The sequence below is a fragment of the Notolepis coatsorum genome (assembly GCF_963971535.1).
Source record: "Notolepis coatsorum genome assembly, chromosome: 6".
NCBI lineage: Eukaryota > Metazoa > Chordata > Actinopteri > Aulopiformes > Paralepididae > Notolepis > Notolepis coatsorum.
In genome coordinates this window covers 180,558,141-180,585,837 of record NC_140170.1, presented here as the reverse complement: position 1 = coordinate 180,585,837, position 27,697 = coordinate 180,558,141, and the positions used below count along the sequence as shown (strand labels likewise).

At 47.1% G+C, this 27,697-nt stretch overlaps 1 protein-coding gene across 1 annotated transcript in view; it reads right to left on the bottom strand.

Moving 5' to 3' along the window:
- Window positions 1–27,697, bottom strand: part of acap3b (ArfGAP with coiled-coil, ankyrin repeat and PH domains 3b) — a 35,068-nt gene that overhangs the window by 5,372 nt on the left and 1,999 nt on the right. The window contains exons 4-15 of the mRNA XM_084316406.1: window positions 26,933–27,044; window positions 24,113–24,330; window positions 18,269–18,338; window positions 17,676–17,770; window positions 15,384–15,604; window positions 14,915–14,956; window positions 14,213–14,311; window positions 12,217–12,309; window positions 9,179–9,402; window positions 7,758–7,867; window positions 5,641–5,751; window positions 3,618–3,679 (exon numbers count right to left, since the gene is read on the bottom strand). Coding sequence (XP_084172532.1) covers window positions 3,618–3,679; window positions 5,641–5,751; window positions 7,758–7,867; window positions 9,179–9,402; window positions 12,217–12,309; window positions 14,213–14,311; window positions 14,915–14,956; window positions 15,384–15,604; window positions 17,676–17,770; window positions 18,269–18,338; window positions 24,113–24,330; window positions 26,933–27,044 — 1,457 coding nt within the window. The remainder of the gene's footprint in view (window positions 1–3,617; window positions 3,680–5,640; window positions 5,752–7,757; window positions 7,868–9,178; window positions 9,403–12,216; window positions 12,310–14,212; window positions 14,312–14,914; window positions 14,957–15,383; window positions 15,605–17,675; window positions 17,771–18,268; window positions 18,339–24,112; window positions 24,331–26,932; window positions 27,045–27,697) is intronic.

Sequence of the window (27,697 nt, the reverse complement as noted above, 5' to 3'; positions counted from 1 at the left end):
GCCCTTTTACCAAACCCCATAATGTTAATACACACATCGATAAGGACAACACTTAACACATCAACCAGGGTGAGTCTCCCTGGAAACAGTCTGGTCACAGCAGCTCCCCAGCCACCCAGGCTGGATCTACTCTCTACGACACGGAACTATATGGCAGTACATGACTAGAACCCGCCGCATCGAAGTCTCACACGCCCATCTCTGACTTTCTTTCACTTGTGTTTTCTCTCTCTCTTTTTTTTCGTTTTCTCTCTTTCTTTTTTCTCTAACATTTGAAAACATCAATACTGTTTTCTAGCACTTTCATCACTTCGCAAAGTATGGTCAGACTAATGTTGCATCTACTCTCTCTGAACAGTTTTAGTACAAAAGAAAAACACAGAAAAAAAACCAAAAGGACATCATTTGACAACATAGGACACTTTCCCTTTCAAAAATCTTTGGCAAAAAATAAAAATAAATAAACAACACAAGGTAAGAAATTCATGCCAACATATTGAGAACTCAATGACAGCAATAGTGATAAGAATGTGGTTCGCTTTTTGTTAAAAAATAGAAAAGGAGGAAGCCATGAGAGAGATTTGGTCCATGGGTGGGTGGATGGATGGATGGATGGATGGATGGATGGATGGATGGATAACTTGGAGGTCCAAGAAGTTTCAAAGCAAAAACCAAACCAAAACAAACACAGAATAAAGAGGAGTGGACATGGCTCATGCCGCTCACTGGACTGCACGATACGGTACACAGGTTCCACGGGTTCCACATGCTACGGAATGCAGATAATGTTGGCATTCTCAAAAACAATTCCGATAAAAACATGCAGAATATAAGCATCGGCCAGCCTGCGAAACCAGGCGAATAGTCCCTAAGAAAAGCACTCAACATGTGCCTCTTCTAAAAATCTCCCTCTCTCTCTCTGACGTGCTCATAACAGATCTCACACCCATGTGGACAGGGATAAAGAACAAGCTCAGTACATGTCCGTTCACCTCAGATCTGAGGAGACGAGTGAACGAGGGGACATGGAAGGAGACACGTTCCCCAAGAGAAAGAATCCCGATTTCGACACGGTCCCTGAACTACACTGTCCGACAGCTTCACCCCCTGCAATCACTGGTTAGTTCCGCATCAACTCAAATAATTTAGCAATTAGTATCACCATAAGTAAACATTGAACGACTGCAATCGAGGAAGTAAGAAAGAATACAGAACACACCATCACGAGGATTCCCATAAATAAATGACTGATGCCTCTCTGGAAGTGGTGTATAGAAAGGGCTGATATTCTAGCTGTAGCCTAGCAACAACACGGATGAGGAAAGCAAAATGTCGTCACTCGTGGTGTTACATAATGCAAGCTAAAAGACAGTAATGCTAAGAAACACTTAAAAGAGATCGAAAAAAGGAAATAATTTACAGAGACGCAGATTAAAGCGACAATACACGGAAGGTTAACCCTTTCACTGACACACAACAGCAGGTTAACCCTTTCACTGCCACACTACAGAAGGTTAACCCTTTACTATCACACTCCCGACGGTTACCGTCGGGAGTGTGATAGTAAAGGGTTAACCTTCTGTAGTGTGGCAGTGCAAGAGTTAAAGCGATAACGCGTAGCTGTGGCACCAGCTGCCAGCGAGCGCAGTAGTGTTTTCCTCCACAAAGAGTTTGTTCTGTAGGAAGTCCACGTGCAAAAAGAATTAAGCGCACAGACGCGACAGAGCAGCGGCGCTCACGCTCTTTTTTTTGCATGCAGAACAAACTCTTTGTTGAGGAAAATACCCGACGCTCTGCGCGTGAATATAATATCACGTCTTGTTAGTTTTAGAAATGTTTCTGGTATGGCGAGAAGGCCTGACCCGGCTGGTCGCACCGGACCGCTTGAGGCCGTAGCGGGCGAAAGCGACGGCGAGTGGTGTGGTCGAAAGCGCTGGCGGTCACAATTTGTTCTGTACACGCTCCAAAAACTGCAACCCAGAATGCATTGCACTAGTCCTCCAGGCAGAATGACATAAATAAAAAATAAAATAATAAAACACAGATGACAAACGATGACTTGAGTCGATGATAGACTGCAATGTAACAAAACAACGTCGCTAGAAAACAAACATAAAATCATAATACTGTATATAGGAAAAGTGCACAGTTGCTTTTCTTTACATAAACCTATAATATCATAGCATAATAATCTCTCTCTCAGCACCCTTTGACACATGCACTCCCTTCTGCTCACTCTCTCACTCGCTCACTCACTCAAGTATCTTACAAAGCAGGCGTTTTGTCTCTTCCCCCAAAAGCCCTTCAGTATTTTTCATCACAGTTTTACATCTAACTCCCACACTCCCCAATATATACACAGTAAACTACCCAGCCCGCCTCCGTCTGAGTTTGTCAGTGAACCTAACGCACCCCATTTACATACTGCAACAGACACTTTATTTTTTTCTTCTTCTTTTTCTTATTTTCTTCCTTTTTACATCATGCCACAGTACACAGTTTCAAGATCAACCCTAAAACTCCCTAAATATATAAATGCACCCCCGCGACGGAGAGTACAGGTCCACCAGACGTTACGTGGAGAGGGTAGCAGGGGGTTAAATGCAGGGAGACTTCAGAGATACGTCGACGTCGAATGAAACAAAGCATCTCTTACTGTACGTGTGATGTAGTTAGCGTAGTGTTAGCTTAGACATGTCCTGAAACAAAGCATATCTTACTGTACGTGTGATGTAGTTAGCGTAGTGTTAGCTTAGACATGTCCTGAAACAAAGCATATCTTACTGTACGTGTGATGTAGTTAGCTTAGTGTTAGCTTAGACATGTCCTGAAACAAAACATCTCTTACTGTACTGTACGTGTGATGTAGCTAGCGTAGTGTTAGCTTAGACATGTCCTAAAACAAAACATCTCTTACTGTACGTGTGATGTAGTTATCTTAGTGTTCGCTTAGACATGTCCTGAAACAAAACATCTCTTACTGCACTGTACGTGTGATGTAGTTAGCTTAGCTTACTGTGTGATGTAGTTAGCTTAGTGTTAGCTTAGACATGTCCTGAAACAAAGCATATCTTACTGTACGTGTGATGTAGTTAGCTTAGTGTTAGCTTAGACATGTCCTGAAACAAAACATCTCTTACTGTACTGTACGTGTGATGTAGTAACATAGTGGTAGCGGTTAGGAGATGTAGAGGTGGTGTGGTTAGAACAGTCCGCTAACGGGGTCTCGCTACACGTGAGATGCGCGCCTGTGACGAGCGCGTGGGTATGTGCGCCTATCTCTCTCTCTCTCTCTCTCCTCGATCGCCCCGTGTTCCCCCGAGGAGTTGCCCTTAAGCTCAGACCTGGAAGCAACTTAACCTCTGTACTCTCACACACCACACCACCTTCTATTAGGATGAGGTGAAGCTGACTTGAGATCAGCGTCTAGGGGCAACTTCATCTACGCTATATCTGGATTCCCAGTGAGGGATACATAATAGATACATTAGGTATTCTGTATATAATATATATGTGGCTCGGTGGCGCCCCCTAGCACTCCTCTATGGTGAGACAGATGAACTCCTGGATGCACTTCCTATACTGCTGCTCAGTGGGGCTGCTGCTGGAGTATTGACCTGGCTGCCCCAGAGGAGCCTCCGCCTCGCGCATCTCCTCGTTCATCCGTGCCAGACGCAGCCTGAGGATGAGGACAGAGAGGGAGGAGGAGGACAGAGAGGGAGGAGGAGGACAGAGAGGGAGGAGGAGGACAGAGAGGGAGGAGGAGGACAGAGAGAGAGGAGGAGGACAGAGAGAGAGGAGGACAGAGAGGGAGGAGGAGGACAGAGAGGGAGGAGGAGGACAGAGAGGGAGGAGGACAGAGAGGGAGGAGGACAGAGAGAGAGGAGGAGGACAGAGAGAGAGGAGGACAGAGAGGGAGGAGGAGGACAGAGAGGGAGGAGGAGGACAGAGAGGGAGGAGGAGGACAGAGAGGGAGGAGGAGGACAGAGAGAGAGGAGGAGGACAGAGAGAGAGGAGGACAGAGAGGGAGGAGGAGGACAGAGAGAGGAGGACAGAGAGGAGGAGGAGGGCAGAGAGAGGACAGAGAGAGAGGAGGAGGAGGACAGAGAGAGGAGGACAGAGAGAGAGGAGGAGGAGGACAGAGAGAGAGGAGGAGGACAGAGAGAGAGGAGGACAGAGAGAGGAGGACAGAGAGAGAGGAGGAGGAGGACAGAGAGAGAGGAGGAGGACAGAGAGAGAGGAGGACAGAGAGAGAGGAGGAGGACAGAGAGAGAGGAGGAGGACAGAGAGGGAGGAGGAGGACAGAGAGAGGAGGACAGAGAGAGGAGGAGGAGGACATAGAGAGGAGGAGGAGGACAGAGAGAGAGGAGGAGGAGGACAGAGAGAGAGGAGGACAGAGAGAGGAGGAGAACAGAGAGAGGAGGAGGACAGAGAGAGAGGTCAGAGAGAGAGGAAGAGGACAGAGAGAGGAGGACAGAGAGAGAGAGGAGGACAGAGAGAGAGGAGGACATAGAGGGAGGAGGAGGACAGAGAGAGAGAGGAGGAGGAGGAGGACAAAGAGATGAGGACAGAGAGAGAGGAGGAGGAGGACAGAGAGAGGAGGACAGAGAGAGAGGAGGACAGAGAGGGAGGAGGACAGAGAGAGAGGAGGACAGAGAGAGAGGAGGACAGATAGAGGAGGACAGAGAGAGGAGGACAGAGAGAGGAGGACAGAGAGAGGAGGACAGAGAGAGGAGGACAAAGAGAGGAGGACAGAGAGAGAGGAGGACAGAGAGAGAGGAGGACAGAGAGGGAGGAGGACAGAGAGAGGAGGACAGAGAGGGAGGAGGACAGAGAGAGAGGAGGACAGAGAGAGGAGGACAGAGAGGGAGGAGGACAGAGAGAGGAGGACAGAGAGAGAGGAGGACAGAGAGAGGAGGACAGAGAGAGAGGAGGACAGAGAGAGGAGAATAGAGAGAGAGGAGGAGGAGGACAGAGAGAGGAGGACAGAGATATGACAGAGAGAGGAGGACAGAGAGAGAGGAGGACAGAGAGAGGAGGACAGAGAGAGAGGAGGACAGAGAGAGGAGGACAGAGAGAGAGGAGGACAGAGAGAGGAGGAGAGGGAGGGAGGAGGACAGAGAGAGGACAGGGAGGGAGGAGGACAGAGAGGGAGGAGGACAGAGAGAGAGGAGGACAGAGAGAGAGGAGGACAGAGAGGGAGGAGGACAGAGAGGGAGGAGGACAGAGGGAGAGGAGGACAGAGAGAGAGGAGGACAGAGGGAGAGGAGGACAGAGGGAGAGGAGGACAGAGAGAGGAGGACAGAGAGAGGAGGACAGAGAGGGAGGAGGATAGAGGGAGAGGAGGACAGAGAGAGAGGAGGACAGGGAGGGAGGAGGACAGAGGGAGGAGGACAGAGAGATAGGAGGACAGGGAGGGAGGAGGACAGAGAGGGAGGAGGACAGAGAGGGAGGAGGACAGAGAGGGAGGAGGGAAGAACAGGGAGCAGAGAGAGATATAGGAGAGGGGATAGAGAAAGAGGACTTTGATTTATGGGTTTATTTTTGTACATTTGTTTTTAGCACTTTTGTAAAATAAAATAAAAGTGAGGTTGTCTGTCATGATTGGTTGATGCATGATGAGGTCACCAGGTCACTCACAGGGTGACGATGTCGGCGTTGGCAGCCTGGACAGCGATGCTCAGCGGGTCATGACCCTGTTCATCCACCTCCGACTGGGACGCCCCTCTCTTCAGGAACAAACACACCTGACTGTAAAGAGAGAGCAGAGGAGAGAGGGGGAGAGCAGAGGAGAGGAGGGAGAGAGAGAGAGCAGAGGAGAGAGGGAGAGAGAGAGCAGAGGAGAGAGGGAGAGAGAGAGAGGAGAGGGGAGAGGAGAGGAGGGAGAGAGCAGAGGAGAGGAGGGAGAGAGAGAGAGAGAGCAGAGGAGAGAGGGAGAGAGAGAGCAGAGGAGAGAGGGAGAGAGAGAGAGAGAGAGAGCAGAGGAGAGGAGGGAGAGAGCAGGGGAGAGGAGAGAGGGGGAGAGAGAGAGAGAGAGCAGAGGAGAGAGGGAGAGAGAGCAGAGGAGAGAGAGAGAGCAGAGGATAGGAGAGAGAGAGCAGGGGGAGAGGAGAGAGGGGGAGAGAGAGCAGATTAGAGAGGGAGAGAGCAGAGGAGAGGAGAGAGAGAGGAGAGGAGAGAGGGAGAGAGAGCAGAGGATAGGAGGGAAAGAGAGCAGAGGATAGGAGAGAGAGAGCAGGGGAGAGGAGAGAGGGGGAGAGAGAGCAGATTAGAGAGGGAGAGAGAGCACAGGATAGGAGAGAGAGAGGAGAGAGCAGAGGAGAGGAGAGAGGGGGAGAGAGAGGAGAGGATAGGAGAGAGGAGAGCAGCGGTGAGGAGAGAGAGGAAGAGCATAGGAGAGAGCAGAGGAGAGAGGGAGAGAGAGAGCAGAGGATAGAAGAGAGGGGGAGAGAGAGGAAGAGCAGAGGAGAGAGCAGAGGAGAGAGGGAGAGAGAGAGCAGAGGATAGAAGAGAGGGGGAGAGAGAGGAAGAGCAGAGGAGAGAGAGCAGAGGAGAGGAGAGATAGCAGATGAGAGAGGGAGAGCAGAGGAGAGAGCAGAGGAGAGGGGGGAGAGAGCAGATGATAGGAGAGAGAAAGCAGAGGAGAGGAGAGAGAGGGAAAGAGAGAGCAGGTGAGAAGAGAGAGGGAGAGAGAGCAGAGGAGAAGAGAGAGGGAGAGAGAGCAGATGAGAGGAGAGAGGGGGAGAGAGCAGAGGAGAAGAGAGAGGGAGAGAGAGCAGATGAGAGGAGAGAGGGGGAGAGAGCAGATGAGAGAGATAGTGAGCGGGAGAGATGCAATCACATCATAGGGTTATACTTAGCAAAGAGTCTGAAGAAAGTCAGAGCCTGAGGCAAACATGCATGAAGAGTCCCATTTTAGGTGACAACACAGATAGGTTAGCTAGGTAAAATCTAGTGTTGAGATATGTCTGTAAAACCTAGTGTTGAGATAGGTCTGTAAAACCTAGTGTGGAGATAGGTCTGGTAAAACCTAGTGTGGAGATAGGTCTGTAAAACATAGTGTGGAGATAGGTCTGTAAAACCTAGTGTTGAGATAGGTCTGTAAAACATAGTGTGGAGATAGGTCTGTAAAACATAGTGTGGAGATAGGTCAGTAAAACCTAGTGTTGAGATAGGTCTATACAACCTAGTGTTGAGATAGGTCTGTAAAACTAGTGTGGAGATAGGTCTGTAAAACCTAGTGTTGAGATAGGTCTGTAAAACCTAGTGTTGAGATAGGTCTGTAAAACCTAGTGTGGAGATAGGTCTGTAAAACCTAGTGTGGAGATAGGTCTGTAAAACCTAGTGTTGAGATAGGTCTGTAAAACCTAGTGTGGAGATAGGTCTATAAAACCTAGTGTGGAGATAGGTCTGTAAAACCTAGTGTGGAGATAGGTCTGTAAAACCTAGTGTGGAGATAGGTCTGTAAAACCTAGTGTTGAGATAGGTCTGGTAAACATAGTGTGGAGATAGGTCTGTAAAACCTAGTGTGGAGATAGGTCTGTAAAACCTAGTGTGGAGATAGGTCTGGTAAACATAATGTGGAGATAGGTCTGGTGGTGCATGGCTAGGTGAGACCTAGTTGTAATGATTGCAGAGAGAAAGAGAGGGAGGGAGAGAGCGAGAGAGAGAGAGAGAGAGAGAGAGAGAGAGAGAGAGAGAGAGAGAGAGAGAGAGAGAGAGAGAGAGAGAGAGAGGTAGGAGGACAGTCTGCCCACCCAGTGTGTCCCAGGTAGGTGGCGTGATGAAGAGGGCCTCTTCCTCTCATGTCCCTCTGGTTCACATCGGCTCCGTTCTGCAGCAGGAACTCACAAGCTATCAGAGAGCCCTGGGGGGGAGGGAGGGAGGGAGGGAGGGAGGGAGGGAGGGAGGGAGAGGGAGGGGGAGAGAGAGAGGGTGGGAGGGAGGGAGAGAGAACGTTTAATGTAAGTTGTATGCATGTGAGTTTTTTCCAGATTCTTTGGACAAACTGACCACTATGAGCCGCTAGCTGAACATAATAAGAGTTCTGAGATATTCATTCCATACCTGTATTTATGTGTGTGTCTGTCTGTGTGTGTGTGTGTGTGTGTGTGTGTGTGTGTGTGTGTGTGTGTGTGTGTGTGTGTGTGTGTGTGTGTGTGTGTTAGGGGTGTAACAGTACACAGAAGCCACGGTACGGTACGTACCTCGGTATTGGGGTCACGGTTCGGTACGAGTTCGGTACAACAGAAAAAAAATATTTATAATAATTATATAATTTTTGTGTGTCTGTCGTTATTGAGCAAACAAGAAAACGACCCTGCAGCTGTTCCAATGTAAATGTGCCTTTCTCGTGCACTTTCGCCCGCTCTGAACTGAAGTCGGAGAGGGAGGGATGCGGAGCGTTTTGCGCGCGCTCCCGACTGCGTGTGTGTTTCCCCATGCGCGCCGTGTGTGTGGGGTGCTCCGTGTCCCTCTCTCTCCCTCTCTGTCTCTCTCTCTCTCTCTCGCTCGCTCGTCACAGTCTGTATCACAACTGTGACGGTGTGCCGCGCGCTGTTCTCGCATGTGCGACTGGTGTGTTTGCGCTGAGGCGTATTCGTCGTATGGTGCGCGTACCGCACCGTGATGGCCGTACTGTAAAATCGCGGGACGAATACACGTACTGTTACACCGCTAGTGTGTGTGTGTGTCTGTCTGTGTGTGTGTGTGTCTGTCTGTGTGTCTGTGTGTGTGTCTGTGTGTTTGTGTCTGTCTGCGTGTCTGTCTGTCTGTCTGCGTGTCTGTCTGTCTGTCTGTCTGTCTGTATGTGTCTGTGTGTGTCTGTCTGTCTGTATGTGTCTGTCTGTCTGTGTGTGTGTGTGTGTGTGTCTGTATGTGTGTGTGTGTCTGTGTGTGTGTGTGTGTGTGTGTGTGTGTGTCTGTCTGTGTGTGTGTGTCTGTCTGTCTGTATGTGTGTGTGTGTGTCTGTGTGTGTGTCTGTGTGTGTGTGTGTCTGTGTGTGTGTGGGTGTGTGTGTGTGTGTCTGTCTGTCTGTCTGTCTGTCTGTCTGTCTGTCTGTCTGTCTGTCTGTGTCTGTCTGTCTGTCTGTCTGTGTGTGTGTGTCTGTGTGTGTGTGTCTGTGTGTGTGTCTGTGTCTGTATGTGTGTGTGTGTGTGTGTGTGTGTGTGCTGCTCACCCCCACCACAGCCTGGATGAGTGGGGTGCGGCCCTCCTCCTCCTCGCTGGCCCCGTGCACGTCGGCCCCGTGCGCCAGCGCCTCGGACATGAGTGGCAGGGTGTGGAGGCGGGAGGAGCGGTGCAGCAGGGCCCCGGGGTGCAGCTCTCTGGGGTCCTCGGGGTCTGAGGGGACCTCCTGCTCGATCTCCACCTCCCCACTGGAGGACTCCTCCGACTCCTCCTCTGGAAGGTCAGGGCAGGTCAGTTCAGTTAAAGGGGAACTATTTTACTATTTCTTTCACTATTTGGGCACTTTTACACAATTCCTGTGAGTTTATGGAACACCTCTGTAATTATAATTTTTTTTAATTCATTGTTTTGTATTTCTAATCAAGTCCTCACAAACAGCATTTTTCTACCTCAATATCTCGAGCCGTTTTGAGGCTGGGCTCCTAAACCACTGTGTGGCCTGGTGGCATCTGCCACATTATCATGCAGCGGAGTCTCTCTGACATCACAAATCAGCACATTTTCAGATGACTCAGTTCAGTGAGGGTGAATATTGTGAGAGGAGAATTGGAAGAATGCGCCAATATGAGAATTAGAGACATAGATCATATTAATATAAGTCCACATAGCTAGGAAACAATGCTAAACACTGAAAAAGGCCATTTATAAGATAGTTCCCCTTTAAGATGAGTTAAGATAAGTTAAGATACATTAAAATCTCGTTGTTCGGACCGCCATGCGTTGAGTGCCAATGACGAGAAATCTCGTTATTTAATCGTTATTTCTTTCATTAGCGATATCCATTCATTTTTCATCCATCCAGTCTCACGTTTTCATTGGGACTGGCTCTGAGCTCGAAAAGGGCAAATACAGCCCCCTATCGTCTCCCGGATGGTATTGCACCCATTGGAATGGAGTCAATGGAAATGCATGAGAAAAAAATACTCCGGGCTCCACATTTTACTTCTCAGCCATGTAACCTGAGACTATGGCATTCATTGAGGCAACCGAAAGCAGCGAGGATGATCTGTTTAGAGGTATAACGTTGGATCAATAAACGCAATCGATATTTGGAATGGCGATCAGGAATTGGATTAATCTTTTTGCAGAACATCTGATGTGAGGTAAGGGCTTTATTTTACCAGTCTTGGGGTAATCAGATTTTTTTTTCATAGCGATCACAACGTGTCTGTGTGTGTGCGTGTATGACGTTAGTGCTGACCAGGTCATGGATAATAGATTTTTCAGCCCGCTTCTCTAGCGTGCATAAGTACACATATACTATCGATAATCTAGCGTTTATTTGAAAAACGATTCATAAATCAGCCGAAAAATTACAACGTGTTTTGTGTATTCCACTAAAGGGCTATTATCGCGGAATTTCTCTGAAATTACTAGAACTCTTCGAAACTATACTCGTATTCAAAACGGTATAAAACGGAAATGTACCAATGAAAAAACAATCAGTTTTGTACATGTTGACTGCAAGCAAGTCATTGATAATCAATTTCTAATAAAAGAAATAACAATAAAATAACGCAAAAACTCGTCATTGGCACTCAACGCATGGCGAGTTAAGACGACTAATATCATCGTTGGCACTCAATGTGTTAAGATAAGATGAGTTAAGATAAGTTATAATTTAAGATAAGATAAAAAAAAGTACTGTCCCAGAGGGGAAATTGGATCATTGTCAACAACACCACACACGGCAATGAATAGGACAGAAGTATATAAGTAAAGGTTAATAGGATCCATGTTCTAAACAAGATTACTAGCCTTCTGACATCTAAACGTCCTTCCAGGTGGACAACACCCACTGAGACACGCCCCCCTCCTCACCCTCCAACCCCCACTGAGACACGCCCCCTCCTCCTCACCCTCCAACCCCCACTGAGACACGCCCCCCTCCTCCTCACCCTCCAACCCCCCCCTCCAACCCCCACTGAGACACGCCCCCCTCCTCCTCACCCTCCAACCCCCACTGAGACACGCCCCCCTCCTCATCCTCCACCACCCACTGAGACACGCCCCCCTCCTCACCCTCCACCACCCACTGAGACACGCCCCCCTCCTCCTCACCCTCCAACCCCCACTGAGACACGCCCCCCTCCTCATCCTCCACCACCCACTGAGACACGCCCCCCTCCTCACCCTCCACCACCCACTGAGACACACCCCCCTCCTCACCCTCCAACCCCCACTGAGTCACGCCCCCCTCCTCCTCACCCTCCACCACCCACTGAAACACACCCCCCTCCTCACCCTCCAACCCCCACTGAGTCACGCCCCCCTCCTCCTCACCCTCCACCACCCACTGAGACACGCCCTCCTCCTCACCCTCCAACCCCCACTGAGTCACACCCCCCTCCTCCTCACCCTCCACCACCCACTGAGACACACCCCCCTCCTCACCCTCCAACCCCCACTGAGACACGCCCCCCTCCTCACCCTCCACCACCCACTGAGACACGCCCCCCTCCTCACCCCTCCACCACCCTCTGAGACACACCCCCCCCTCCTCACCCTCCACCACCCACTGAGACACGCCCCCCTCCTCCTCACCCTCCACCACCCACTGAGACACGCCCCCCTCCTCATCCTCCACCACCCACTGAGACACGCCCCCCCTCCTCACCCTCCAACCCCCACTGAGACACACCCCCCTCCTCACCCTCCAACCCCCACTGAGACACGCCCCCCCCCTCCTCACCCTCCACCACCCACTGAGACACGCCCCCCTCCTCCTCACCCTCCACCACCCTCTGAGACACGCCCCCCTCCTCCTCACCCTCCACCACCCACTGAGACACGCCCCCCTCCTCCTCACCCTCCACCACCCTCTGAGACACGCCCCCCTCCTCCTCACCCTCCACCACCCACTGAGACACGCACCCCCTCCTCCTCACCCTCCACCACCCACTGAGACACGCACCCCCCACCCTCCACCACCCACTGAGACACGCCCCCCTCCTCCTCACCCTCCACCACCCTCTGAGACACCCCCCCCCTCCTCACACCCCCCCCCCCCCCCCCCCTCCTCCTCACCCTCCTCTGTGACGCTGTCCACCACCGAGCCGAACACCAGGATGTCAGTGCTGCCGTCGGTGCTTCCTCCCAGGCCGCTGTCGCTGCTCAGACCTGCGGGGCCAACCAGCGCCAAGCCACGGACACGTTAGTCACCACACCGCACGTCCTACACACACACACCTATCACCATACTGTACCACACACACACCTATCACCACACATACTACACACTACACCCCCACACACACCTATCACCACACATACTACACACACACACCTATCACCATACTGTACTACACACATACACCTATCACCACACATACTACACACACACACCTATCACACTGTACTACACACATACACCTACACCTTTACATTTAGTAATTTAGCTGAATGCTTTTATCTGTACAACAAGTCAGCAGGAAGGGTACAACTCTGGCAGCTGAGGTTAAGTGAGGTTATTGTTCTCGAGTACATAGTAATATAGACATATTAGCATAGTAGGTGGTAATATAGACATAATAGCATAGTAGGTGGTAATATAGACATAATAGCATAGTAGGTAGTAATATAGGCACAGTAGATTACTTAGTAGCAAAGTGTATAATATAATAGTAAAATACTGGTTAGTGTTTTTCTATTTTAGATATTGATTGAATAAGTGTGTTTTTAGTCGACGGCGGTAGTGTGGGGTCTTGAGGATGTGTAGTTAGTTAGAGACCATTGACTGGAGGTGGGTGGGAGCTGTGCCCTTCGCTACACTGTATGCCAGGTCAAAGACATTGAATTATTTAGCTCATGATGTCATCATCATTTATTTATTTATCCCAAACATATACAAATAAAAACGTATAAAAAACATAAAAAAGCAAGAAAAAGGTGTTTTCACACAACATTTACCTAAAGCAATTTGCAAAAGACATGTTGGGGAGGGGACAGGAGGTCTAGTGTAGGTCTAGTCCTGCCCCTTCCTTACAATATAATACATATAAAAAATATAGTCTTTCTTAATCTAAATATAATATAAATCTACAAATGCCAAAAAAGAAAATATAGGTGGTACTTCAGTCACCTTACCACTTATGGCGCTTTTCCACTGCATAGTACCTACTCGACTCGACTCTACTCTACTCTACTCGCCTTTGGTACCTGGTACCATGTTGCTTTTCCACTGCAGATAGTTAGTCCTCTCTCTTGTACATAAATACTTGTTTATATAGCGGACTTTGAATTGGTTTGTATTACTGCTCAGCTTTATACTGGCATCTAGTCCATTACAAAGGACAAACTGAGATGCACATGCTTTTCAGAGTTGTACGGGCACTAGGCTGTTTTAGATGCAATGTCCTTCTTAAATTATAACCACCTTCTCATCATCATCATCATCATCATCATCATCATCATCATCATCATCATCACCACAGGAGCCGTTCTGAACGGGACGCTCTATAACTGATGCTGGTGGCACTGACTGCGAAAGCTAAACAAGGTGTAATGTGACTCGTGAGGGTGTTTTAAAAAAAAAGACAGCGGTTCTGTGACAACGGCAGTCTGCAGCCACCAGGTGGCGCGTGTGTTTAGAAACGGTGCCGAGTGGAAGAAAGGCATTTTTATCTCAAAAGAAACAGAATCACCCGTTCTATGTGGTAAATAATTCACCAGCGACATGAAACAACGAACGCGGAACAAGAATATGCATGACGGGTCGTTAGAGAGAGAGAGAGAGAGAGAGAGAGAGAGAGAGAGAGAGAGAGAGAGAGAGAGAGAGAGAGAGAGAGAGAGAGAGAGAGAGATACATAGACACACAGGAGAGGGAGAGAGATATGGATAGAGAGAGAGAGAGAGAGAGAGAGAGAGAGAGAGAGAGAGAGAGAGAGAGAGAGAGAGAGGAGTCTGGTCCCCCGGCCCGGTGGGGGGCTCCCAGTGTGACGTCCGAGTGAACAGTCCTTCATCTTCAAATGATGCCTTTGATCACCCCCCCCCCCCCCCCCCCCTGACTGTGTGTCTGACTCACTGCGCGGCCCGGAGCCCGTGTCGAAGTAGGAGAACAGAGAGTCCAGCTCGTCGGGGCAGAACAGGGAGTCTCTGCGGAACTTCGCTGCCGCTGCCGCTGCTGCTGGAACAGAGAGGCAGCCGATTAACACATCTGCTCTCAATTAGGCTCAAACAGACTACTAGTCTAGATATAGTATCTAAAGATATGTACATGTACATGTAGTATCTACAGATATTTAAAAAGGATTATGTGCAGGTATGTACAGACAGGTGGGTAGATATATATACGGTAAGAATAAATACATATACATACAGTATATATAAGAATAAATATATATATATATAATTTATATATACATATGGTAATACCTTTCGACATCATTCTCTTGAAATTCATTGAACTATTGTGATGTAATGCCATGTAGTCCTCTAGTAAATTGTAGTCAAGGCCGGGGATGTAGTGGGGTGTATTTTTCAAACGCAGCCACTGTCTACACTCCACACAGCAGAGTTAGTGCAGCCACTGTCTACGCTCCACACATACAGCTTCCCCCACTTCCAGAAGTAGCACTACAGCGCTGTGGGTTATGGATTATATAGAAGCTGTGTCTGTAGTAGTTGTGTGAGCGTGAGGCGCTGCCCGTCCCACCGTGCCATATTATATTATCACCATACCAGAGTCACCGTATTGTGATATTGCGATATATTAGCGATTTATTACCTTTTTTCAACTGCAAATTATGTCCCCAACGGAAGTCAACATCTGCAATAAAAATATATATACATCATCTGTTTCGTCTAATAAGATAAAATATATACATCTGTTTTGTCTAATAAAATAAAATATATATACATCTGTTTAGTCTAATAAGATAAAAATATATATACATCTGTTTTGTCTAATAAGATAAAATATATATAAATCTGTTTAGTCTAATAAGATATAAAAATATATACGGTATACATCATCTGTTTTGTCTCATCATCTTCACGCCAATAATTTGTATTGCAGCAAAATGGGATTCTCAAGCAAAGAAACATATATGTTTTTCTTTGTTCAATTATTATTATTATTGTTTTTTTTTTTATATCGATACTCTGTCGTCACTGTATTGATACAATATCAGCATGCAAAATATCGCGGTGTATGGCTGTATCAATCCCCGGCCCTACCAGCCAGTGGTATTTACCTGCAGAGAGGTTTGCGGGCGACGCGCTGCCCGGCTCGTATCGGTGGTACTTCCGACGGGCCTTGTTCGGAGCCCGGACGGAACTGTTGCGTCGCTGACATTTCTTCACCCCCCAGGGGCGGGACTTCCTCTCGCCCTCCACCAACGCCTCGCTGCCACTCATCTTCTTCAGGTAGCGCTTCTCCACGTACTTGGCCTTGATCCAGGTTTCCTTCTCTTGCCTGGAACAGAGAGGAGAATCACATTTAGAATCAAATCAAATGTATTTGTAAAGCCCGAAATCACAAGTTAATGTCCCCATGGGCCGGACAAGTCTTCTTTATCACAATAATAAAAAAAAAAAAAAAAAAAAATCATTTCACGTGATCCCGGATTTGTCAGGGATATACCGTATCCAGCGGTGGAAGAGGTACACGGTTCCTCTACTTAAGTAAAAGTAGAAATACCCAGATAAACGAGGACTCTGGTAAAAGTAAACATTCTCAATTCAAATTCTACTAAGTAAAAGTAGAAGTATTTTCTATTGAATGTACTTAAGTATCTAAAGTATAAGTATGCATTCTACGTGACGTTTGTGTATTCCAGTGCTTGGGAGCATTCAAACCGCTATCCATTGACCTCTACCGGTGATGTTAAAGTGGTATGTGGTCCAGTTATGCTGCTCTGATTAAAGGTTATGTTAAAGTGGTATGTGGTCCAGTTATGCTGCTCTGATTAAAGGTTATGTTAAAGTGGTATGTGGTCCAGTTCTGCTGCTCTGATTAAAGGTTATGTTAAAGTGGTATGTGGTCCAGTTCTGCTGCTCTGATTAAAGGTTATGTTAAAGTGGTATGTGGTCCAGTTATGCTGCTCTGATTATGTCCTCTTGAAATTGACAGGCTTCAAATGTGAAAGTATATAATCTGCATACATTTTTGCCATGTTTTCTATGCAAAATATTTTTCTTCAAAGTAACTAGTAACTGATGGGTTCAGATAGAAGTAGTGGAGTAAAAAGTACAATATTTCCTTTGAAATGTAGTGGAGTATAAAAGTATAAAGTTCCCTAAAATGAAAATACTCACGTAAAGTACAAGTAGCTCGAAGTTGTACTTAAGTACAGTACTTGAGCAAAAGTACTTAGTTACTTTCCACCACTGACTGTAACGCATACAGAGAACTGGACTGAGTCATTGGCAGTGAAGGAACACGCCGACATTATGGGAAATGTGCTTAGTGTTTATTTAGTGTCTTCTCCGACAAGAAGATAGATACCAATTACCTCTCTGTGCGTTCAGTAGAAAGGAAGCGGATACGGACCAGCTAGCTTAGCTGTGGGCCAAAAACACCGTATCGGCGTCCATTAATTTGTGCTAAGGTAGGCTAGCTTTCTACTGAATTGCATTTTTGCATTTTGTACTTTAGTTTTGTATATTTTGTAGTGTTTTGTCTTATTATTCTTTTTACTTCTTTTTTACTGTATGAAGCACAATCTCAGGGGGCTCATACAGAACCAAGCATTTCACTGTAATGTACATGTACCTTATACTTATACGTGACAAATAAAACAAAACATATTTTGGCGTGTTCCTTTAAAGGGGAACTATTTTACTATTTCTTTCACTATTTGGGCACTTTTACACAATTCCTGTGAGTTTATGGAACACCTCTGTAATTTTTTTTTTTTTAATTCATTGTTTTGTATTTCTAATCAAGTCCTCAAAAACAGCATTTTTCTACCTCAAGATCTTAAGCCGTTTTGAGGCTGGGCTCCAACCACTGTGTGGCCTGATGCCACATCGTCTGCCACATTATTATGCAGCTGAGACATCTCTGACATCACAAATCAGCACATTTTCAGATGACTCAGTTCAGTGAGGGTGAATATTGTGAGAGGAGAATTGGAAGAATGCGCCAATATGAGAATTAGAGACATAGATCATATTAATATAAGTCCACATAGCTAGGAAACAATGCTAAACACTGAAAAAGGCCATTTATAAGATAGTTCCCCTTTAAAACATAATCATAAGTCAATCAGCAGACACATTTATTGTTTCTACCATATCTAGTCTAGGTCTTGCACTGTATTGTGAGGTCCTACTACAACCTGTGCCTCACATTCACCCATTCATTCACCCATTCATTCACACAATGGAGGCTGCCATGCACAGTGCCAGCCTGCTCCTTGGGGGAGTTAGGGGTTAAGTGTTCTTGCTCAAGGACACTTCGACGGGCTGGAGGGAGGAACCGGGATCGAACCGGGACCCTTCAGATTACCAGCCGACCTCCTGAATAATAATAAATATCTGACCTTGAACTGGAGGGTCCAGGTTTCTTGGCTCCCTGCTCCTCACAGGAGCCCTCGTAGATCTGGTTGACGACCCTGTTCCCCAACTCACACATCAACTGGAGAGAGAGAGAGAGGGGGGGGGGATAGAGAGAGAGAGAGAGAGAGAGAGAGAGAGAGAGAGAGAGAGAGAGAGAGAGAGAGAGAGAGAGAGAGAGAGAGAGAGAGAGAGAGAGAGAGAGAGAGAGAGAGGGGGGGAGAGAGAGGGTCAGATAAAGGGGGGAGAGAGAGGGTCAGAGAAAGGAGAAAGAGAGGAGAGAGAAAGGGCCAGAGAGAGAGAGAGAAACAGAGATACAGGGAGAGTGAGGGCCAGAGAGAGAGAGAGAGAGAGAGAGAGAGAGAGAGAGAGAGAGAGAGAGCGAGAAGGTGAGAGAGATAAGGAAAAGAAAGAAAGAAAGAATGAAAGAAAGAAAGAGGAGTGGAAAGGGAGAGCGAGAAGAGAAAAACAACAGAGGCAGAAAAAGAGCAGGTGAGATCACAGAAACACCAGGATTGGTGGAACGCTGTGTCAATCATTGTTTTCAACTGAACTGCAGGTGTATGGAGAGGAGACCCACCTTCAGTAGCTCCGGCTCCCAGGAGTCCAGCGTTAAGGAGCGCACCTTAGAGCAGTGGACCCCTAGACTCCTGCAGGAAACAACACAAAACAAGCGCACCTTAGAGCAGTGGACCCCTAGACTCCTGCAGGAAACAACACAAAACAAGCGCACCTTAGAGCAGTGGACCCCTAGACTCCTGCAGGAAACAACACAAAACAAGCACACCTTAGAGCAGTGGACTCCTAGACTCCTGCAGGAAACACAAAACAAGCGCACCTTAGAGCAGTGGACCCCTAGACTCCTGCAGGAAACAACACAAAACAAGCGCACCTTAGAGCAGTGTCCATGCTTTCTACAACGGAGTTCGGCGATTTGCTAATCTGATTGGCCACTTGCCCATTTCCGCGTCGAACATCCTGCAAAGCACCATCGCCATGCTCTAAGACAAACTCTAACCTTAACCAACTTCGAAAGAGTGCCTAAGCTTAACCGTAGAAAGAATCTATCGCCATGCTCTAAGGCAGAGGTTACACCTTTCGTATCATCTTCGTATTGTTTTCTTATGCGTATCGCCGCGACGTCGTGCGCCTGAGTCACACTTTCGTTTTTTTTTCGTTTTTGTCAGCCAAGCACACTGATGTAGTACACTGCCAAAGCAGTAGGTGGCAGTAGGTGGCAAACATGAAGGCAATTTCAACCAATCAGAACGAATGTGCCAATACACTTCCTGGTGGAAGCTCCAGCAAAGAAATGTCAATAAGGCAGGCGCCTATGCCGCGCCACCATCTTGCTTGCTCACTCAATGCAGCAATTCTTTTTTCAGCAAAGCCTAATAAAAGTGCAATAAACAAAACGGATACATTCACTGTGTGTTCTGCCTGTCATTTGTTGATGAAACAAAACTAACATCAACACAAGTGACCACCAAGAGCAGATAGTTTAGTCTAAAAACGATCGGTAGCATTGTTAGCTGCATGCTAACGTCAATGGAGTATGCCATTATAACAATATAGCATTGTGGCTAGAAGCTAACGTTAGCTCACGCTACTTAGCCAGCACGAAACTGATGATATCGCGAGCTATCAGTAGTTAGATAACATTAGAGACAACGCTGTGTGTATTAAACAAAGGTGAATAGATGACTGGGCCATTTTGTTTAATGCTTGTTAAGTTGAAAGAGGAACTCTGAGCTAACAGGGTCTGAATCCTGATAGCTCACGTTAGCCAGCTCATGCAATCGGTAATGCTAGCAGAATGAATGGATGTAAACTTTATTTAACATATTGCATATGGGTACAATACAATACGGCTCAATACAAACAATTGTTAAGGGAATGCAGACTGCTGTAGCTTGGACTGGGGTCCTTATAACAATAACTTGACAACACATGGTAGCTGAAGCTATTTGGGACACGGAGCTCTGTCCCAAACACACACACTGTACACAGGAAGGGCACGCAGATGGTATCTACTGCGCATGGGCGTTTTCGCAACAACTGCTCCGTGCTGACTACACGCTGTATTCCTGGCGTTTTTTTTGCGTATCTCCAAACGCAAACACAATTTTGCGTTTCAGCCGTATCCACAAAAAAACGCCAAAAAACGCGTTTCTGTGTAGATAGGACATGATACGTCGTCAAAAACGTATAAAAAAACGCCAGGAATACACTAGTCTAACCTCAGCCTAAGACAAACTCTAACCTTAACCAACTTCGAAAGAGCGCCTAAGCTTAACCAGTGTAGACACTTGCGGTCCCACGATTGGGCGTACATGTCACATGACCAGAAATGAATCGCCGAACTCCGTTGTAGAAAGCATACAAGCCCCCTAGACTCCTGCAGGAAACAACACAAAACAAATCAGGAACCAAATTAAATGAATTGTAACCAAAAGATACTCAAATGTTCCGAGTGGTACACCAGCTTTTTTTTTCCTTCTACCCACAGGCAGTACGCAGTTAACAGTTAATCCACTCATTACTGGACTCAAATGCTGCTACAATGCTCAGCCACTTTACTGTACCCTTGTGCATCAATATATATATATTGTATCTGTGTTATTGCACATATATACAGTTTATATAGATAAATACCTGCTTTTTTTAATTCTGTTAATCGTTGCTTTTTATTCCTTTATGCTGTGGATCAAACGGAGAGTAAGAATTCCATTGTACTTGTTGATTATTGCAATTATCTGAATCTGAATCCTTGGCATATGGGTGCTGGAGCCCCCTGTGTGACGCTAGGGACCAGTCTTAATCACATGACCAGGTGAGTCAGCAGACGGCTTGGTCTCAGGTATTTATATACAATCAACTGGAGCTTCTATCCCCAGGCCATCAGGATGTAACATCAACCCATCCATCTACACTCATTGCACACACATCCACATGCACACACTCACTTTAAACAGTGTGTATTGTAGTGCCGAAGGATAGGAGACTGAGGCGGGGTGTCGAAAGACAACGCTAAACATTTATTCAACATCAATACAACGTCAAGACTCTGTCTGCTGGCTAGCTAACAGGAACTGATTTGCCGACAGGAAGGCAACCAACAATATTGTCAGTGCGGAACCCTTATCCCCAACACATAGTTCCGTGGGTGAATTATGTTGATCCACCACAGTATATTGTATATTTGTATAGTGTGTTGGGGATAAGGGACCAGTCTTAATCACATGACCAGGTGAGTCAGCAGACGGCTTGGTCTCAGGTATTTATATACAATCAACTGGAGCTTCTATCCCCAGGCCATCAGGATGTAACATCAACCCATCCATCTACACTCATTGCACACACATCCACATGCACACACTCACTTTAAACAGTGTGTATTGTAGTGCCGAAGGATAGGAGACTGAGGCGGGGTGTCGAAAGACAACGCTAAACGTTTATTCAACATCAATACAACGTCAAGACTCTGTCTGCTGGCTAGCTAACAGGAACTGATTTGCCGACAGGAAGGCAACCAACAATATTGTCAGTGCGGAACCCTTATCCCCAACACATAGTTCCGTGGGTGAATTATGTTGATCCACCACAGTATATTGTATATTTGTATAGTGTGTTGGGACTTTATTCCTCTTTTACTTACTTTTTTTTTTACTGTATGAAGCACATTCTCAGGGGGCTCCTACAGAACCAAGCATTTCACTGTACATGTACGTTATACGTGACAAATAAAAGCAAACTTGAAAGCAAAGATTATGTCCTAGTGACGGGAAACATGCCACAATGACAGACGGGTCACACATGCATGTGTGTGTGTGTGGTTGGTTTTACACCTGCCATTTCCCACCTGTCCCTTCCCCATCTGCTCCCTCTCTCTCATTTTTTCTCTCATGTGCTCAGTATCTCTCCCTCTGTCTCACCTCCCTCTCCTTCTCTTCCTCTCTCTCACCCCCCTCTCCTTCTCTCCCTCTCTCTCACCCCCCCTCTCCTTCTCTCCCTCTCTCACCCCCCCTCTCCTTCTCTCCCTCTCTCTCACCCCCCCCCCCTCTCCTTCTCTTCCTCTGTCTCACCCCACCCCCCCTCTCCTTCTCTCCCTCTCTCTCACCCCCCTCCTCTCTGTCTCTCACACTCACTAGGTGGTGTCTGGCTGCATCACAGGTGTGAAGCTAATTGAAGCAGGTCACGTGGTGTAAAGACCAGTCAGTCCCGCAGAACCAGTCAGCTGGTGGGAATTAAACACATATTTACATTATTATCTGCTTGCCTGACCTGCTACTCTCTCTCTCTGTCTGTCTCTGTCTGTCTCTCTCTCTCTCCATATGGAGGCTAGCAAATAATATAAATAAAAATGAAAATATAAAACAAAATAATCCCACACAAAACATAATAAAAAAAATTTGATTATATGGACCCAGTCATTTTAATTTAGACTGCTCTCTTATAACCACAGCATATTAGAAGAAGCTGCATTCTTCATTTACATTGTTTGGTTCTCTATACTGGTCTGGTTGAGGTCAGTACAGGTGGTTCTCTATACTGGTATAGTTGAGGTCAGTACAGGTGGTTCTCTATACTGGTCTGGTTGTGGTCAGTACAGGTGGTTCTCTATACTGGTCTGGTTGAGGTCAGTACTGGTGGTTCTCTATACTGGTCTGGTTGTGGTCAGTACAGGTGGTTCGTTGAGGTCAGCACAGGTGTGCCTTGTGATTTTACTCAATATAAAGAAGGTCAAGGTTATGCGTCTTTGGGTACCCAGAAAAGCGCTATATTAGTCTGATGTATTATTATTATTATTATTATTATTATTATTATTATTATTATTATTATTATTATTATTATTATTATTATTATTATTATTATTATTATTATTATTATTATTATTATTATTATTATATAAATCAGCCAATAATAAGACTTTATCCAATCAACATGTTGCTCCTTGGCCAGTAGCTGGTCATATTTTGCCATCTCCTTTCCTCATCTCGTTCTACGCACGACATTTACAAGCTAAACGATTCAGTGTACCTTGGAATTAGATACTTATCATTGTTTATACAACGGCATGCAAATTTCTCGATTCTGATTGGCTGAAACAGTCCATTTACACGTCTTTATTGGCAACAATCCACGGTCCTGGGCTCAGGACCCGCCCACAACCGAATCACATATCACTCCCCGGCTCACTCCGGGAGAAAACAAGATCGCGGACAACAAATGGATATGTTGATAGCGCCATAACGACTAAATATGAAGCGATTCTGTCAAGGGGAATGTGTTAGTCCTTTAAACAATGTTGGATGATGTAATTGATGGGTCTTGAGTCAATCTAGAACAAAAGAAAAATCGCGGATTGATTGATTGATTAATTGATTGATTTAAATTTATACTTCCTTCCCACTGACTGCAGCGTTCACTCTCACACTGTCCGACGCTGGCGTACCCACAAACACACACACACACACACATACACACACACACACACACACACACACACACGCACACACACACACACACTCCTGTCTGCAACAGCGGGGGAGTCAGTCTGAGAGAGAAGCAGCGCTGTTTTAAGTGAGCATGGTCTATTGAATTGATTGATTGGTTGATTGCTAATTTTATTACTGTACCCCTGGTTTCCAACTGGTTAAGTTTAGGCTAAAATAAATAAATAAAAAAATAGGGCGAAGAAAACGTTTTTTTCCTATAGGGCAAAGAAAACTTTTTAATTTGTTTTACCTACTTTATATAGAAGCATCTAAGAATGAAGTTCTATGGAAAGTAGGTCTGCATTCCCTTAACAATTGTGTGTATTGAGCCGTACTGTATTGTACCCATTCTGCATCTGGTAATAAAATTTTCAATCAATCATTCCAATAATACACAGTTGGATGTGTTAGTTGGTTGGATGCACTTCAAGCTGCTTCCACATGAGGCAACTTCTCTCAATCATTCCAATAATACACAGTTGGATGTGTTAGTTTGGTTGGATGCACTTCAAGCTGCTTCCACATGGAGGCAACTTGTCTTTTTTGTAGTTGTGGGAACTACTTTTTCTGGCGGATGGTTTTTTCAATAAATCTTCGATTAATGTGTGTTTATTGTATAGAAATAAGGTTGGATGAATCTGGCAGTTGTATAAAAGCTTTACACCACTTGTAGTCGTGATTTGTGAACAATAAACCATGCCTAGGGGGGTCTAACGACCACCCCTAGGCATGGTTTATTGTTCACAAACCACTCCTGCGCGTGATGTAATGCTTAAATAATATGGCATCAAATGCATTGAGAAACATTGGTTCAGTGACCTTTCATATGTTTTCTTAGCAAGAGGAATAGCCATAGCCCACCCTACACACACACACACACACACACACACCCCCCCCCCCCCCCCCCCGACCCCAGGTGCTGGTACCTGTGTATCCCGGAGCACTCGATGCAGAGCAGCACGCCCAGGTTGATGGAGGCCCAGCAGGGGGCCGCCTGGCTGCAGTCGCAGCACAGCTCGTTGCCCGCCGTGCCCTGGACCCTCTGGAGGAGGCTCTCCCCTCCCGCCCTGACGCCCCCCCTCTCCCGGGGCTCGCTGGCCGAGTCGATGCTGCTGGTGGAGGGGGAGGCCGTCCGGTCCAGACGCTGGGGGAGAGAGGAGACGGTCAGATCAGAGACTAGAGACGGTCAGATCAGAGACTAGAGAGGAGAGACGGTCAGATCAGAGACTAGAGGAGAGGCGGTCAGATCAGAGACTAGAGAGGAGAGACGGTCAGATCAGAGACTAGAGAGGAGAGACGGTCAGATCAGAGACTAGAGAGGAGAGACGGTCAGATCAGAGACTAGAGAGGAGACGGTCAGATCAGAGACTAGAGAGGAGAGACGGTCAGATCAGAGACTAGAGAGGAGACGGTCAGATCAGAGACTAGAGAGGAGAGACGGTCAGATCAGAGACTAGAGGAGAGACGGTCAGATCAGAGAGGAGAGACGGTCAGATCAGAGACTAGAGGAGAGACGGTCAGATCAGAGACTAGAGGAGAGACGGTCAGATCAGAGACTAGAGAGGAGAGACGGTCAGATCAGAGACTAGAGAGGAGAGACGGTCAGATCAGAGACTAGAGGAGAGACGGTCAGATCAGAGACTAGAGGAGAGACGGTCAGATCAGAGACTAGAGGAGAGACGGTCAGATCAGAGACTAGAGGAGAGACGGTCAGATCAGAGACTAGAGAGGAGAGACGGTCAGATCAGAGACTAGAGGAGAGACGGTCAGATCAGAGACTAGAGAGGAGAGACGGTCAGATCAGAGACTAGAGAGGAGAGACGGTCAGATCAGAGACTAGAGAGGAGAGACGGTCAGATCAGAGACTAGAGGAGACGGTCAGATCAGAGACTAGAGAGGAGAGACGGTCAGATCAGAGACTAGAGAGGAGAGACGGTCAGATCAGAGACTAGAGGAGAGACGGTCAGATCAGAGACTAGAGAGGAGAGACGGTCAGATCAGAGACTAGAGAGGAGAGACGGTCAGATCAGAGACTAGAGGAGACGGTCAGATCAGAGACTAGAGAGGAGAGACGGTCAGATCAGAGACTAGAGGAGAGAGACGGTCAGATCAGAGACTAGAGAGGAGAGACGGTCAGATCAGAGACTAGAGGAGAGACGGTCAGATCAGAGACTAGAGACGGTCAGATCAGAGACTAGAGGAGAGACGGTCAGATCAGAGACTAGAGGAGAGACGGTCAGATCAGAGACTAGAGGAGAGACGGTCAGATCAGAGACTAGAGAGGAGAGACGGTCAGATCAGAGACTAGAGGAGAGACGGTCAGATCAGAGACTAGAGGAGAGACGGTCAGATCAGAGACTAGAGGAGAGACGGTCAGATCAGAGACTAGAGAGGAGAGACGGTCAGATCAGAGACTAGAGGAGAGACGGTCAGATCAGAGACTAGAGGAGAGACGGTCAGATCAGAGACTAGAGGAGAGACGGTCAGATCAGAGACTAGAGGAGAGTAAGTAAGTAAGTGATTTATGATGTATGAGCTACTGTAGTGTGTTTATGATGTATGAGCTACTGTAGTGTGTTTATGATGTAAGAGCTACTGTAGTGTGTTTATGATGTACGAGCTACTGTAGTGTGTTTATGATGTAAGAGCTACTGTAGTGTGTTTATGATGTACGAGCTACTGTAGTGTGTTTATGATGTATGAGCTACTGTAGTGTGTTTATGATGTATGAGCTACTGTAGTGTGTTTATGATGTATGAGCTACTGTAGTGTGTTTATGATGTATGAGCTACTGTAGTGTGTTTATGATGTATGAGCTACTGTAGTGTGTTTATGATGTATGAGCTACTGTAGTGTGTTTATGATGTATGAGCTACTGTAGTGTGTTTCAGGCACAATGCACATCAGCACTTGATTCCTGAAATGCACCGTTCCTGACAATTGACCCATCACAAACCCACCCTCTTTTCTCTTAACCCTTTCACTGTGACAATACAGAAGGTTAACCCTTTCACTGTCACACGACAAAGGGTTAACCCTTTCACTGTGACAATACAGAATGTTAACCCTTTCACTGCCACACGACAAAGGGTTAACCCGTTCACAACCACACTACAGAAGGTTAACCAGGTTTTCATATAAATAAATAAATAAATGAGCACAACAACTAGCGGTGGAGAAAGGGCGTGTGGAGAAAGGGCGTGTGGAGAAAGGGCGTGTGGAGAAAGGGCGTGTGGAGAAAGGGCGTGTGGAGAAACGGTGCGTGGAGAAAGGGCGTGTGGAGAAAGGGCGTGTGGAGAAAGGGTGTGTGGAGAAAGGGCGTGTGGAGAAACGGTGCATGGAGAAAGGGCGTGTGGAGAAAGGGCGTGTGGAGAAACGGCGTGTGGAGAAAGGGCGTGTGGTGAAAGGGCGTGTGGTGAAACGGTGCGTGGAGAAAGGGCGTGTGGAGAAAGGGCGTGTGGAGAAAGGGCGTGTGGAGAAAGGGCGCGTGGAGAAAGGGTGTGTGGTGAAAGGGCGTGTGGAGAAAGGGCGCGTGGAGAAAGGGCGTGTGGAGAAAGGGCGTGTGGTGAAAGGGCGCGTGGAGAAAGGGCGTGTGGTGAAAGGGCGTGTGGTGAAACGGTGCGTGGAGAAAGGGCGTGTGGTGAAAGGGCGTGTGGAGAAAGGGCGTGTGGAGAAAGGGCGTGTGGAGAAAGGGCGTGTGGTGAAACGGTGCGTGGAGAAAGGGCGCATGGAGAAACGGCGTCTACCTCTATGTAGTAATTGTCTGCGATCTCTCTGTAAGCGGAGGCGATGCTCGCCTGCACGGCCTGGATCCACGCCTGACGCAGCTTCTCTGACTCAGCCTGCAGCATACAGCTCCTAGCAGGAGACAGGGAGGAGACAGGGAGGAGACAGGGAGGGGACAGGGAGGGGACAGGGAGGAGACAGGGAGGAGACAGGGAGGAGACAGGGAGGAGACAGGGAGGAGACAGGGAGGGGACAGGGAGGAGACAGGGAGGAGACAGGGAGGAGACAGGGAGGAGACAGGGAGGAGACAGGGAGGGGACAGTGAGGAGACAGGGAGGAGACAGGGATGAGACAGGGATGAGACAGGGAGGAGACAGGGAGGAGACAGGGAGGGGACAGGGAGGAGACAGGGAGGAGACAGGGAGGGGACATGGTGAGGAGAAACTGTGGCTTCAATGGCAGATTTCATGATAGTTTCAACGGTTTTATAAACGTTGGAAGTATGAAAACCACAGAACGCTGATCATCAGAATGATCATAACGTTGCCTTTGATAACGCAGACATAACAACACACACACACACACACACACACACACACATACACTGTAAAGATATGACTGTCTGAGAGTTGAATCCCTTTTATTGTATTTTCTGTGATCTGATACTCTGTTTGTGTACTGTAATGCTATTTGGAATTATTTTTATATGTAGGAATATTGGAATATATTTTTAAATGTATGCTACTATAATGTTATGTATGTATGTACTGTTTTGTTGTGTGTGG